This window comes from Plasmodium vivax, chromosome 1 (assembly GCF_000002415.2).
Source record: "Plasmodium vivax chromosome 1, whole genome shotgun sequence".
In the NCBI taxonomy this organism is placed as follows: domain Eukaryota; phylum Apicomplexa; class Aconoidasida; order Haemosporida; family Plasmodiidae; genus Plasmodium; species Plasmodium vivax.
Genome location: NC_009906.1, coordinates 281,334 through 294,352, shown reverse-complemented (window position 1 = coordinate 294,352; position 13,019 = coordinate 281,334). Strand labels below are relative to the sequence as shown.

The 13,019-nt window shown below is 49.4% G+C and overlaps 3 protein-coding genes across 3 annotated transcripts, besides 12 other annotated features; all 3 read right to left on the bottom strand.

Moving 5' to 3' along the window:
- Positions 1–633: 633 nt before the first annotated feature.
- PVX_087920 (ribosomal protein S8e, putative) lies at positions 634–1,413 on the bottom strand (the record flags this gene model as incomplete). The annotated part of the gene is made up of 1 exon (XM_001613395.1): positions 634–1,413. The coding sequence occupies one exon, from the start codon at positions 1,411–1,413 to the stop codon at positions 634–636; it is 780 nt and encodes a 259-aa protein (XP_001613445.1).
- Positions 873–902: a microsatellite.
- Positions 1,275–1,314: a microsatellite.
- A 1,789-nt stretch (positions 1,414–3,202) lies between the features above and the next one.
- Positions 3,203–6,223, bottom strand: PVX_087915 (hypothetical protein, conserved; the record flags this gene model as incomplete). Its single annotated transcript, XM_001613394.1, has 1 exon — positions 3,203–6,223. One exon carries the CDS (start codon positions 6,221–6,223, stop codon positions 3,203–3,205), a length of 3,021 nt encoding a protein of 1,006 aa, XP_001613444.1.
- Positions 5,114–5,144: a microsatellite.
- Positions 6,224–6,384: 161 nt separating the features above from the next.
- Positions 6,385–6,458: a microsatellite.
- A 1,050-nt stretch (positions 6,459–7,508) lies between these two features.
- Positions 7,509–7,629: a microsatellite.
- Positions 7,630–7,801: 172 nt separating this feature from the next.
- Positions 7,802–11,098, bottom strand: PVX_087910 (hypothetical protein, conserved; the record flags this gene model as incomplete). Its single annotated transcript, XM_001613393.1, has 1 exon — positions 7,802–11,098. One exon carries the CDS (start codon positions 11,096–11,098, stop codon positions 7,802–7,804), a length of 3,297 nt encoding a protein of 1,098 aa, XP_001613443.1.
- Positions 9,437–9,547: a microsatellite.
- Positions 9,889–9,911: a microsatellite.
- Positions 10,918–10,946: a microsatellite.
- Positions 10,948–11,007: a microsatellite.
- Positions 11,099–11,202: 104 nt separating the features above from the next.
- Positions 11,203–11,237: a microsatellite.
- Positions 11,238–11,638: 401 nt separating this feature from the next.
- Positions 11,639–11,685: a microsatellite.
- A 380-nt stretch (positions 11,686–12,065) lies between these two features.
- Positions 12,066–12,099: a microsatellite.
- Positions 12,100–13,019: the final 920 nt, after the last annotated feature.

The following is a 13,019-nucleotide window of genomic DNA, read 5'->3' as shown; positions in this document are numbered from 1 at the left end:
CAGGCCTCTCGGTTAGCCGCGTAGCCGACTGTTTGGTCGGGACCCCCCAAACGAGTTGCACCTTTTTGTGGGTCTTCTCTTTCTTTTCCTTTCCGAGCTGTGCCCACAGATCACGACACGACGGGAAATGCCATTCCGTTTTCAGCTGACTCGAAGGGAATTTTTCAAAATTTGCAGGACGGCCCTCGCGGGGGGAAAAGGGCCCCCAATTGGCCGCATCAAAAAAGGACAGCCACGCTTCTTCCCATTCAGCCGTACAGGCGATGCTCATTTGACACGCGTACGTGGGGGTGTAAACAAATTGTTGGGGACGTTGGGGGAGTACAAAAAAGGAAAAAAAAAAAAACGGGGGAGGTAAAGCAATGCGAAGTGGGGTGAAATAGAAAAGTGCCTGCGCCATGCGGGACGTTTTATATAAACACATGGTTGGGGTGGAAAAGGGGAAAACAGCTCTGTGGGGGGACCCCTTCCACGTGGCTCCCACACAAATCAAGCGAATGTTACCAAAATGGAGATGCAAATGGCCCCGTGGGGGGGGAATCTCTGCGAAGTTAAGCAGATCCACCCAAAGTATGGTAGCTACTTCCCCCACTGCCAACGCTGCCCCTTGGAGAAGCGGCCGCGACACACCCCCTACACGAGGAGAGTCGCATTTATGCAGCCGTCCAATTCTGGGTTGTTGGTAACCTGCGCGAATTTGGCCCAAATGATTTTCCCCGACTGAGTAACGAGCCCTAATTCGCTGACGTTCACCTCGATGATTGTACCCTTGGTAATAACGCCCAAGTTGGTATACAAATTAGACTGGGGATTCACCTTAACACTTAGGATGTCAAGAGAGAAGGTGGCCTTCAATTCGCTGTGATATACGTTGGCCTTCTTAAAACGTAAGCTACTCGGTCGGATGTATCTCTCATATTTTGGATTCTTCCTCGTAAAATCATTTCCAACGAAAGAAACTTTATCGATGAGTCTTTTCCACGTTTTTCTTCTCCTCTTTCCAGATTTTACAACTCTTAACATTTCGGCTTCGTTTAAGGCCTGTATTTTCGGGATGGGCAACTCCCATTTTCCTGCCTTGCTCTTCCTCTTCTGCTTAAGTAGGTTGGTTAACACTTTGGTTCCTTTCACTTGGGTTCTGTCAAGTAGGTAGGAAGGCAATCCATTATCATCATTTATTTTTGTGTTCGTCTTTACGTGCTTCGGTTCATGGGCCTTTATAGTTTTTTTTAGATTCACTTTTTCCGTGTATTTTTTCTTGTTATAAATTTTTGCCTTTATTCCTCTCAGCTTCTTCGCCTTGAGTGCCTCCTTGTGTACCTTGCGCGCCTCCTTCTTTCGCGACTTTTCGAAGTAGTCAAATCGGTAGCCATACCGCTTTCGGTGCAGCTCGATGTAGTCGTTCTGCGGCATGGCTTCCAGGGGGGGGGAGGTTACCCGCGCAGCAGGGATGCGCTAAATTGGGGGTTCTCAGGAGGGCGGCCTTTCTAGGGTGGCCGATTCAGCCTATTCGTGGCGGTTTTTTTTTCCTTTTCCTAATCACTTCAAGATTCCCAAGGGGAAGCGATTCCTCCCCAGGAAGATGCCCAAACGGGTGAACCCTCTTCGGAGTCACTTGCGGGCGATTAACCCGAGGAAGTAACGGGGGGCTTCGGTCCTTCCCGTTTCGCCTTTTCTCTTCCTGAGAAGCTGCGGGAGGAAGGCAGCCGGGCAGTCGGTCAGCTGATCAACCAGTCAACCGATCAACCAGTCAGCCGATCATCCGATCAACCAGTCAGCCGATCATCCGATCAACCAGTCAGCCGATCATCCGATCAACCAGTCAGCCGATCATCCGATCAACCAGTCAGCCGATCATCCGATCAACCACCCAACCGATCAATCGTTTCGCTCCAACCTGACGTTTATCCTGCTCTTCCTTTTTTTTTTCCTGCTAACCTTCGGGGAATAACACTCATATGCCTTCGCGGCCGAGTTGAATAGCTCCACTGTTGCCACGCTTACCCTTTCGGAAAATTTGACGCAGTGGCTAGCGCGCTTAGGGTAACATACATATTTATGCAAGTAACCATATAGGGGCTACTCTTTAACTTTTTTTTTTTTTTTCTTTTTTATTTTTTTGCAAAGTGCTGCTCAGCTACGCGGGTAGCCAACACCGGGGCGTATTTTTTTTTTTTTTTCCTTCACCTGATAAGCTTACTCTTTTTTTTCCTATTTACTATCTTTCCGGAGAAAGCGCCACGCAATCAGAGGGAGAAAAAAATGCAAGTGTCATTGCATGACATACTAAAGGAGGAACAACCCCCCTGTGGTGAGTTCAATTGTTTGGATTTTTTAACAGAAAAAAAAGAGGGGCACACAATATGCGCGCGGGGGAACCCCCCAGTTTGTCCTCTTCACCAAAGTACGCATGGCATGTAAAATGCATATGCATGCACGTTGCTCCCCAAGGTGGAAACTTAAAAGTCGCGCAAAAGGGGAGTGAAGGAGCCATTTTTTTTCTTTTCTTTTATTTTATTTTTTATTTTTTTTCCAAACGAGGGACCACCCCTAGGGGATGTTTGTTTTAATTTATTTTTTCCCCGCTCACTAAAGGGGAGCAAAATGGGGGATAATTCGGGGGCACGCGGAAAATAGGAATACGCATCTGGATAGGGGTGTCCCTACCAGCGATCACGCTGTGAGCGGCGCTCTTTGCGAATAACCCTACGACATGCCCCGATTGACAAAAAAAAAAAAAGAAATGCTACAAAGTAAAATTGCAACGGTACCGGATGCATCGCACCACTCACCACAACGGCAGCGCCCAGCTGGGCAACGTTAAGGCGCCCCCACCTTGTCACTGAAAAAGGACTTCAGTTCGTCGGGCAGCACCCGCAGGATGTAGTTTTCCTTTCTGCTTTTGCTGAACCTGGGGGGGAAGAGACACGTATGGGGAAAAAGGAGACAAATATGGGGCAAAAAAGAGATGCATATGGGGTGATAAGCCCAGCGGGGTCGCTGTGCCCGCCTCTTCCCTAGCGGGACTCCCACACCTACCATGGCTTCACCTCCCAAAAGGGGAGCGAGATGACGTGCCACTTGTCGTGCTCGAGCAGCCTGCGAAGAGGGGCAAAAATAAAATAGCAAATGAAGGATGGCCAAACTGGGGAACGACCAACCGGGAGGGGTGAAGCCGCCCCGGCGCCCCCTCCGCGCGCGCTCACCTCCGCTTGAAAACCGTCTTCGTGTTGAGGGGTGGAACTCCCCCGCCGTACGACTTGGTCTTGTAGTGGAAGGGGCCATTCACCTCTATGGCGATGTTGCGAAGCCCAGAAAAGGAGGCAGCGAATTTTAGCAAGTCCTCCCGAAGTATCACAATGTCAATGAGCAGCCCCTTATCAGTTACGTATTCTACATGGCAGGGGATCTTCAAATCTTTTTTTATTATGTCTGCCATTTCGTAGTGCAGCGAGGAGGAGCTGTAGGAGGAGATGCGCATGTTGTTTGTGTAGGTCTGCTTAAACAGCTGCAGCAGCTGTGGTCCGTACTGGAAGGGCTTCACCTTGTCGTTGCGCGTGCGGATGGCCTGCAGGGTGGGGCAGCCGCCCGTTTGTGATGAGCCACTCGTGTGTGAAACGCCCATTTGTGGAGAACCACCCATTTGTGATGAACCACTCGTGTGTGACGAACCACCCATTTGGGAAGCGCCCCACGCGCGGAAGGCCAAATAGGACTGGTACAGCTTGCACACCATAATCTCGACGGGGGTGTTAACGCTGCTGTCCTTCGTGTAGGCATAATATGACTGATTAAAGTAGACGCTATTCTTGTAATAGTCCAGCGTATCTTGGTTCAAATTTTGGAAAAACGGCATCTCATAAACGAAATTGAAGAGCTCCCTATCGATGTGCACCAGGGCTGACATGTACCGAATGATGTCTACCAGTTCGATCGGCGTGTAGTTATTTCGGTTACGAAGCACCATTTTGGCTAGGTAGTGCACCATGAGCGCTTTCACCTCTTCAAGGCGGTTCTCCTCACCGGGAGAAGAGCAAATCTCCCCATCAACCAAGTACAGCGCTCTTATCAGCTTGGTAACCAGGCCATTATTTCTGTAATCCAAACGATGAAGGCACTTAAAAATTAGCAAAAAAAGGACATTCAAAAGTTTGGGAGAATCCACCTCTAACTCGGCAAGACTGTAAAAGGATAGAATGAGCTCCTCTATGCTTAGCTCTGGTGCTTTTGCCATAAGTTGCGAGGTGAGGATACTTAATATTTGCACATTTGTGTAGGGGAACTTGCTCAGGGTGTATAGACAGTACACATGGAAGCAGATGGGATGACTACCCACTGGGGGGGATGTCCCTTCTGAGGGTTCGTTCGACCTGCTCTGTACTTTGCTCGAATGGATGAACTCCTCTTTTGCGTGTCTCAAATCTTGGGCGTCAAATTTGTTCGCATCGTCACCTTTTCGCGCCTTCTCCTTCGCCAACTCATCTTGTGAGCTATTCAAGGAGGAGTAGTTCGCGTGGTGGTAGATGGAGTAGCCCAACTCCTTCATGTGAAAGGGGGAGGAGGCGAAGTGGTCTGGCTCGGGGTCGTCCCTCTGCACCGCCCTCTCCATGTCGCGCCGGAAGGCCTCCAAGTTTGCTTCCTCGTACGGCGGGGCCTGGGGAGCCGCGCTAGTGGTGGAGGTAGCGGTGGTGGTAGCGATAGCGGTAGCGCCATCCTTCGAGTCATCCTTCGAGTCACCCTTCGCGTCAGCGCGCTCCGTATTACTTCCAGTACTGCTTCCCTCATCGCTCCCCGTATTACTTCCCGTGCTGCATTCCGTACCGCTTCCAATACGGCTTCCCTCATCGCGCCCCCCCCGCAGGTACCCCAGGAGGCGCTTCGAAAAGTTGAGGAAGAGCGGGCGCACGTAGATCCGCTTCACCAAGCAAAGGTAAACGGCCTCGCACAGCAGGAACATATCAAACTGGTCCATAAAAAAGACCAGGAAAAAATATATGTACTTAAAAATGTTGGTGTGGTCGAATTTCAAAATGCAAAAGCACCTCAAAATGGTGATGATGTCCTTGACATTTATATAGGGAATGAATTTATACATGTCTCTGTTCTTTTCATATGAGGTTAGCTTTTCATTCGTAGAAAATACTTTATAAATAATTTTAAGATGTTTATTTATGCTGCCTACAATCCTCATAAAGTTCCTGTTGCGCGTGATTTGGTTTAGTCTCCTCCTTTCCTCCTTCATCTTGAGGATGTTGCAATCGTCCACCTCTCCGTAGTTGTCCTCTCCGCCTCCGCCCATGGTGAGGAAGTGATCACTCGGGTGGTTTTCCCCCAGTGGGTCTTTACTTGCCTCACTTGGGGACAGCACGTCGGTCTTCTTCCCCCCAAGAGAAGAACCCACTCTCTGTCTCCTCTCATTCAGATAGCACGTGGTAATTTTATGCAGCGAAAAGACACTCATGGTGACGTTTAAGTAGCTATACGGGTTCGTATCAAACGCGAAAAATATATCATTCACATTTTCTTTATTATAAATTTCGCTATATATCCTGTCAACGTTATCACTTAGCAGTTTGTTATTCTTCTTCAGGATGTAATTCCAATTAACCTTTTTGTTTGTCCTTTCCCTAATCATTTTGAGGTTCTCTTTTGGGGCTCCCCAGATGCCCGCTTCCATGAGGTCTTTTATGGTCTTTCTATTTTTTCTGACTAGGATGTGGTCGCTGATCAGGTCGAATTGGTCCTCCTCCCCCTCCTCTACATGGTTTGCTTCCTCACGGGGCCGCTTCTCCCCGTCTGTGGCTCCTCCATTTGAGCTCTCCCCCACATCTGCCCACAGTTTATGCTGCTCACTTTTTGCAAAAATGGCTGGCTTCAAGAAGCAGTTCCTTTTGTTAAACTTTCGAACGAATTCGGAGCTACCCCCACTTCTGCTACCCCCACTTCTGCTACCCCCCCAGCTGCTTCCACCACCCGGGTGGGGGTGGCAAAAGATTTGGTACCTCCTCACACATCTGTCCTCATCACCATTGGACGGGCGCAGCTGAAGCGACTTCCTTCTCCTACCATGACAGCCTACCACATGGCAGCTCCCACCCTGCGCCCTTTCTAACCAACTCGATTTTGCTACAACCGGGTGGGGCTCTCTTATAAAAGCGAGCGAGACGCTTAGGAGGACTATCAAGTAAGCTGCCAGCCAAAGCAAGCAATTAAAAACGATCATTATAGCCGCTCATCGCTCAGGGCGGGGCTGTGGAGAGGCAGAACTCCCCCACCGTGGGAAAGGTATGCACCGCGGGGGTCCAAGCGAATGGAGTGACTTCCACAGTGGTAAAAAAAAAAGAAAAAAAAAAAAAAGAAAAATGTCACGCGCTGCGCTCCTGGGGGATGCCACACAATGATGCGTGGTTACCGCTTTGGCAAAAGGTAGTAACAAAACGAGACCATCGTCGTTGCGTCCCTTCGCATGCTGCGGTTAGGCTTGGGCGGAGGCGCTCCATGCGTCATTATATATTTTTTTTTGCTTTTTACCTGGTCCGTTACACCACCTGCGGGGTGAAACTGCTTGGGGTGAAATTGGTGAGGGGGCACCTCTGAGGCGTATTCGTTCGCCCCTTTCGCAGCATCGACGTGAAGCGCAAATCAAAAAGGGGACGCCCCAAACGGCGCGGCTGTGCAGAAGAGAAGTAGCCACCTTGCGTGCCGCGTGGGGGGTGCAATCCCATATGCTTCAAAGGGAAGAAGCCAAACAGATGTGCTGCGCTCCTGAGCCGTATAAAATGCTACCGATTGGTCATACTCAGTTGGTGAAGCAGCAATGAGGAGCGTCCTCCACACAGAGGTGCTAACCTGACGACCGGCGTGCCTATCGCCCCCACACCCTGGGAACTACAGCGTGCAGTCCGGCTCATCAATCAACCACATCGGCGGTGCTGTCGCTTCCAATTGGGACTTCAAAAAAAAAAGTTGGTAATTAAAAAAAATTAAAAAAATGGAATAATAACAACAATGGGAGCAGTAACCGGGGTGGATGAAAAAAAAAAAAATTCCTTTGGGGGAAGAGCTCATACACATGCGGGGCGAGGATGCGCCGAGGGGGGGAGGAAGTGCCCAGTTGTGCGCCATCAGTGTGCCGTCCGCATGCCATCTGTGCGCCGTCTGCATGCCATCTGCCTGTCAACAAATAGGGACACACACAGCAGGGCGGCGCGCCCCGTTCGCTCCTCTCTCGTCATGCGTTTTCCTCTTCAAAATGGGAAAGAAAAAAAAATTACACGTATGGTAAGCTGTACATATGGCGTTCTGTACATATGGCGTTCTGTACATATGGCGTTCTGCACATGTGTGCTGCACATATGACGCGCTCCACACGACCGCTTCGTCACGCACAAGTGATGGCATTCGGGGGGGCCGGCCACACGACCGCTTCGCTACGCACAAATGATGGCATTCGGGGGGACCCACCACGCGACCGCTTCGCTACGCACAAACGGTGGCATTCGGGGGGACCCGCAAATGGGTTCCACGTCACGTTGCGTTCGGTTCCCTTTAAAACGACATGACGTTCGGAATGTGCAAATTGTAAAAAAAAAAAAATAAAATAAAATAAATAAAAATAAGTACATAATAAGTACATAATAAGTACATAATAAATACATAAATAATAAATAAATAAATGGACGTGCTTCTCCCCGTAGCGCTCCCACCCCGTAGCACTCCCACCCCGTAGCACTCCCACCGGATAAGTGTCCCATTATCGTACACGCGTCCACCCCTCCTCCCCCCTTCCACTGCAACCCCGTTACTCCTCGAAGGCCCACGGATTGGACTTCAAAAAATTGTCCGTAGCCTCCTTGATGGCATAATTGGGGATGACCTCTCGCATAGAGAATTGCTCTCGACTGACCGGGTCGAACGACCCATTATGCTTAACATGTTCATACAAAAATATCTTATCGTACGTCATGCCACTCGGGGTAATCACCGGCTCATTCATCAAACACATTGAGATTTTGCAACATAAGTAATCTGGTATCTGCTTCCTTTGGAAAGAATTTAAAATTTCTTTGAACAGATTTTCCGTCTGTTGGGTTCGTAAGAACTTCTCCTCATTTGATATGTAGCCAATTTGATTAAGTAAATTTATTTTGTCTATTAGAAACGACTGCAGCTCGGTGTAGGTCAGCTGCTTGTTCTGTTCGTCTCGAAGGTATATTAGCTTTTTCGCTTGCAGTATGTATCTGTTTATTTCTCCTTCGTTAGAGTCTTTTAAGTAGCTAGATAAGGTCTTCGCCTTGGTTAGCTTTTTCAAGCCCTCCTCTAAGCTGTTCAGGTGTAAGAGAGTCAATCCCAGAATGAAGTGCGCCTTTACGGATTCTTCTTCCAAATTCAGGGCTTGTCTCGCGTCACTGTTAGCTAGCTTCCACAGCTTCTGCTTCTTATAGCATAGCGCCCTATTTGTGTAATACACATGATTCGTGTTATCATACGAAATCGCCTTCGTGTAGTAGTCGATGGCAGATTCGAAATACCCCAGCTTGTAGCTTTGGTTCCCCAGCACTTTGTATTTTTCCGCTTCTCTCTTCCTGTCCTCCGGGTTTAGCATATCCGCGTTGGCGGCGTGCACGTGTCGCTTCTGCAGCTGGTCCTCCGCGTCGGAGCGGTCGGGGCGGTCGGAGCGGTCGGGGCGGTCGGAGCGGCCCATGTGATCGACCTGATCGCCATGATCGCCGCCTCCCCCATCATCCTCGTTGCCGCAATCGCCGCAACCGCCGCAGTCACCGCCGCCACCGCTATGATCGCTGTCGCCACTGTCGCCGCTACCCCCGCTACCTCCGCTGTCTCGGCCCTTCTTTATCTGCTTGCTGTGGTTCCCGCCGCTGCTGAAGCTGTTCCTGTGGCTGCCAAGGTGACTGCCAAGGCGACTGCCAAGGTGGCTGCCCAGGTGACTACCCACGGGGCTTCCCCCTTGGCTGTCCCCCTGTCGGCAGTAACTCTGGTTGGGGCCCGTGTCCTTGCAATTCACGTTGGCCACGTAGTTTCTTTTGTTCCCAATGTTTTTATTCACCGTGGAGTTGTTGGCGGGGCCCAAGTTGGTCTCATGATTGTTGGTACTTCCGCCGCTCCCGCCGTTTCCGCCGCTCCCGCCGTTCCCGCCGCTCCCTCCGTTCCCGCCGCTCCCTCCGTTGCAGCCATTCCCATAGCTGGTACTTCTGCTGTTCCTTCCGAGAGGGTTGTCCCCATAATGGCCACCACCGCAGTCCAAATTCCCGCGGCTACGACTGGGAGCTTCCGTGGCCGATCTGTTGTGACTACCTCCCAGGGTGTACTGATTGTAATAATCCATGCTCCCATCGTTCATGCCCCTCCTCAAATTAAGGCTAGTCCTCCTCTCCGCATTGGGGTACTCTACGCCGCTGTTATTATAGTCGCCATACCCATTGCTGTTGCTTCCTCCCCCTATGAAGTTGACGCTGTTGGCACTGTTGCTGCTTCGTCTATTGCCGCTATCGTTGGTAGCTGGGCAGCTGGTTCGCCCACTCTTTCGTTTCTTTTGGCACTGATGTTTCATCCCACCGCCATTCGATGCCTGCGCATCTGCGTTAATATACGAAGACGTGACTGATGCGGAGGAGCCATTATTTCTGCAGTACACTTTCCCATTTCGATCACCCAGATTGTCCATTCGATCACCCGGGTTGTCCATTCGATCGTTTTGGTGTTCACTCCCATCGATTTTGTGTTCACTCCCATCGATTTTGTGTTCACTCCCATCGATTTTGTGTCCACTCCGATCGCTGTCTCCATCTCCATTGTCTTCATCATTATCATCTTCCTCGTCGTTACTCTCCCCGTTGTTTTCGCACCTTCCATTTCGGCCGTAGTGCCCATCCTTCCCATCGTCATCGCCGTCTCCATCCTCATTGTTATCGTTGCCCCCTCCTCCATTGGGGGTCCTTCCATTTGCATATCCACTTGAGCCGTTATTATATCCGCTCCCACCCCCGTAATTGTAGCTACTGCTGTTTCCATTGCTGCTACCGTTGTTGGTGGCGCCCCCCCCCGCGTCCTTACCGTTATAGTTATTTTGGGTGCTACTTCCCCCCTTCCCGCTCTGTTGGCTATTCCCATTGCCATTATTCTGGCTGCTACTATTGCCGGTGGTTCTGTTGTTGCTGGGTGATAAGTGGTATGTTTCGTTTTCACCGGTTTGGTCTCCATAGGGGGGGTCGTACTTGATCCTGCTATAGGGCGAGCTTCCAACGTGGCTACTACCCCAGTGGTCCTTCCTGCTCTGGTCCTTCGCGTAACTGCCATCGCTGAAGGCACCAATTTTCTCGCTAACAACATTGGCGCCGTCCTGAATTACAGTTTCTACAAAATTGGACAGACCACTCCTGCTCTTTATCTTCTCCCATACCCCTCGGATGTCAGCGTAGGGGTTATGTTCGTTTGCTGACGATTGGGCATGTTCATAAGGGTGGAAGTTATTCACATTTGGGGCGTGGCCTTGTGCTTGTTTGAATGCTGTGTGCGAGAAGTTGGGGCTGTTCTGCTCGGGGGCGTACACGTTGTGGCGGTTCCCTTGGCTGTACACTTCGCTAGACGCTTCCCCGAGGGTGTCGCCAACACTCCTGCTCAGGAAGCAGCGGTTGCCGCTCCGTCCGCTCTGTCCGCTCTGTCCGCTCTGTCCGCTCTGTCCGCTCTGTCCGCTCTTACCGCCTTTGCCGCTCGGCCCGCTCTGCCCCCGGCCGCCCGCGACGCTCTCCGCGCCCTTCATAAACGCGCTCAAGTTGTTGGATAAATAATTCATGTTCCAATTTTTCAAAAACGTTTTTTTCTCCTCCCCTTTGTTGGTCTCCATTTGTTTTAAAGATTTTAAAAATTTTTTGTGCAGAAAAATTGTTCTATTTTTCACCTCGTTTGCATCCCAATGTTTGTTCCCCCTGTCACTTTTGCTGTCAACTCTTTTTTTAACCCTCCTATGATTGGAGAAGTTACGGAAATCGCCAACTCGTTTTTTATTCTTCTTCGTGCTGTTATACTTGTTCTTAAGATGTTCACTTTGGCGCCCTTCAATTTCTGCTATACCATTCATTATATGAAATTTTTTTTTTTTTTTTTTTTTTTAAAAAATAAATAGCTATATCACTGCGTTATTTTTTCTCTGCACAATTTTTCCCTCTTCATTGCTTCGCAATTTTTCATTCCCAAAGTTTTTTTTTTTTTTTTTTTGGGAAAAAGGAAATTAAAAATGTTCACCGCTGCGGGTGACTCTCACACCTCACACTGCTTTGGGGGGGGTGCCTGCGTGGGCGCATAAGCGCAACGCTCGCATTTACACATACAGTGGCAATTACAGTGGCAATTACAGTGGCAATTACAGTGGCAATTACAGTGGCAATTACGGTGACAATTACAGTGACAGTTACACTTATGTGTATACGCATGCGCTGGGCGGACGGACGACTGACGGGTGGTCCTTCCTTTCGGGCCTCCCCGCAGCTTCGCCTCAATGGTTCGAACTGCTGGAGATAATTTCCGCATGTACAATGGGGTGCGCGCTGCGCGTGTGCTCTGCAGGGGCGTAGGCACAGGATGTAGGCACCTTCACATGTGGGGTGTGGCCTTTTTGGCTACACGTGCGTCGGTGCGCCTTGGCCTGCACGGCGGGGGGATGCCTATGCAACGAGTGGCCACTCTGCAGCGGTCCTCACGGGGGATCCGTCAGCGAAGATGGCGGCAAACGTGGCAGTGGCGCAAGCGTGGCAGTGGCGCAAGCGTGGCAGTGGCGCAAGCGTGACAGTGGCGCAAGCGTGACAGTGGCGCAAGCGTGACAGTCGCCGCAAACGTGATAGTAGCCGCCAACGTGATAGTAGCCGCCAACGTAGGCACAAATGGCTTCCGCTCGGGCGTACACATACGCTGCGCATACACACGCGCCCGGCAGTCCCCGTGCTGATTCACACCTCCCAAGGGTTCCTTCCGACAATGGCAAAAAAAAAGAGGGGATAAAAAGGGGAGATAAAAAAAAGGTATATAAAAAGGAAAGATAAAAAGGCGATAAAAACAAATTCTTTAAAAAGGCAGCTGCGTGTATACCTCTGCAATGGCACGTATGTACTTATATGTATGGAAAAAAAAAAAAAAAAAAAAAAAAAAAAACATATATATATATATATATATATATATATATATATATATATATATATATATATATACATATGGCTGAAGCAAAATGGCTGGCGGAAAATAAAAAAAAAAATAATAAAAAGTTCAAATGGGAAGGAATCAGGGAAAAGGAAAAGGAAGGAGGGCCAAAGCGCTAGGGGCCAACACGCATATGTGCGCATAAACGTGAGTAAAATTACGTATGTATCAAAAACGTAAGCATATTTTTTTTTCTTCGTACACGTTTGCAATGCATACGTACAAACATACATACGTACGTACATAGCTGTGTAATTATATGCCCACTTTGAAAAGATGTTAACAATATATATTTCTTCCACGTGATTGAAATGAAAAAAAAAAAAAACGGCTGGAGCTGCAACGAAACGCGCCCGCCTCTCTACATTTTTATGTCCTCTGTACTCGTACTTTCATGCGTACGCGCTTTGCCGCGCTTAGTTCTTCGGCGGGGGAACGAAAAAGGCATGATGTGATGCCGTTCCTCGCACCAGGTGGAGGTCCATCCGACGCGCTTCCAAATCGAAACGTACTTCCGCACGGCTGTACGTACAAACTGTGCAATCCGCACAAAACGCACTTTGCATATGACGAAGGTGGGGAGATTTTCAAACGGAAGAACTTGGCACCCCTCTCGGTCGCTCGGGGAAGTGTGAACTCGGATGGTGAAAAGAAGGAGAAAAAAATAACATAAAAAAAAAAAAAAAAAAAAAAATTTAAAATATAAAATAAAAACGTAAAATAAAATAATTAACTGAAAAGGCGCAAATGTTTCATTTTAAAAGCGACGCCACCGGGAGGGATGCGCGGACGGGGGACGCCTATCAACT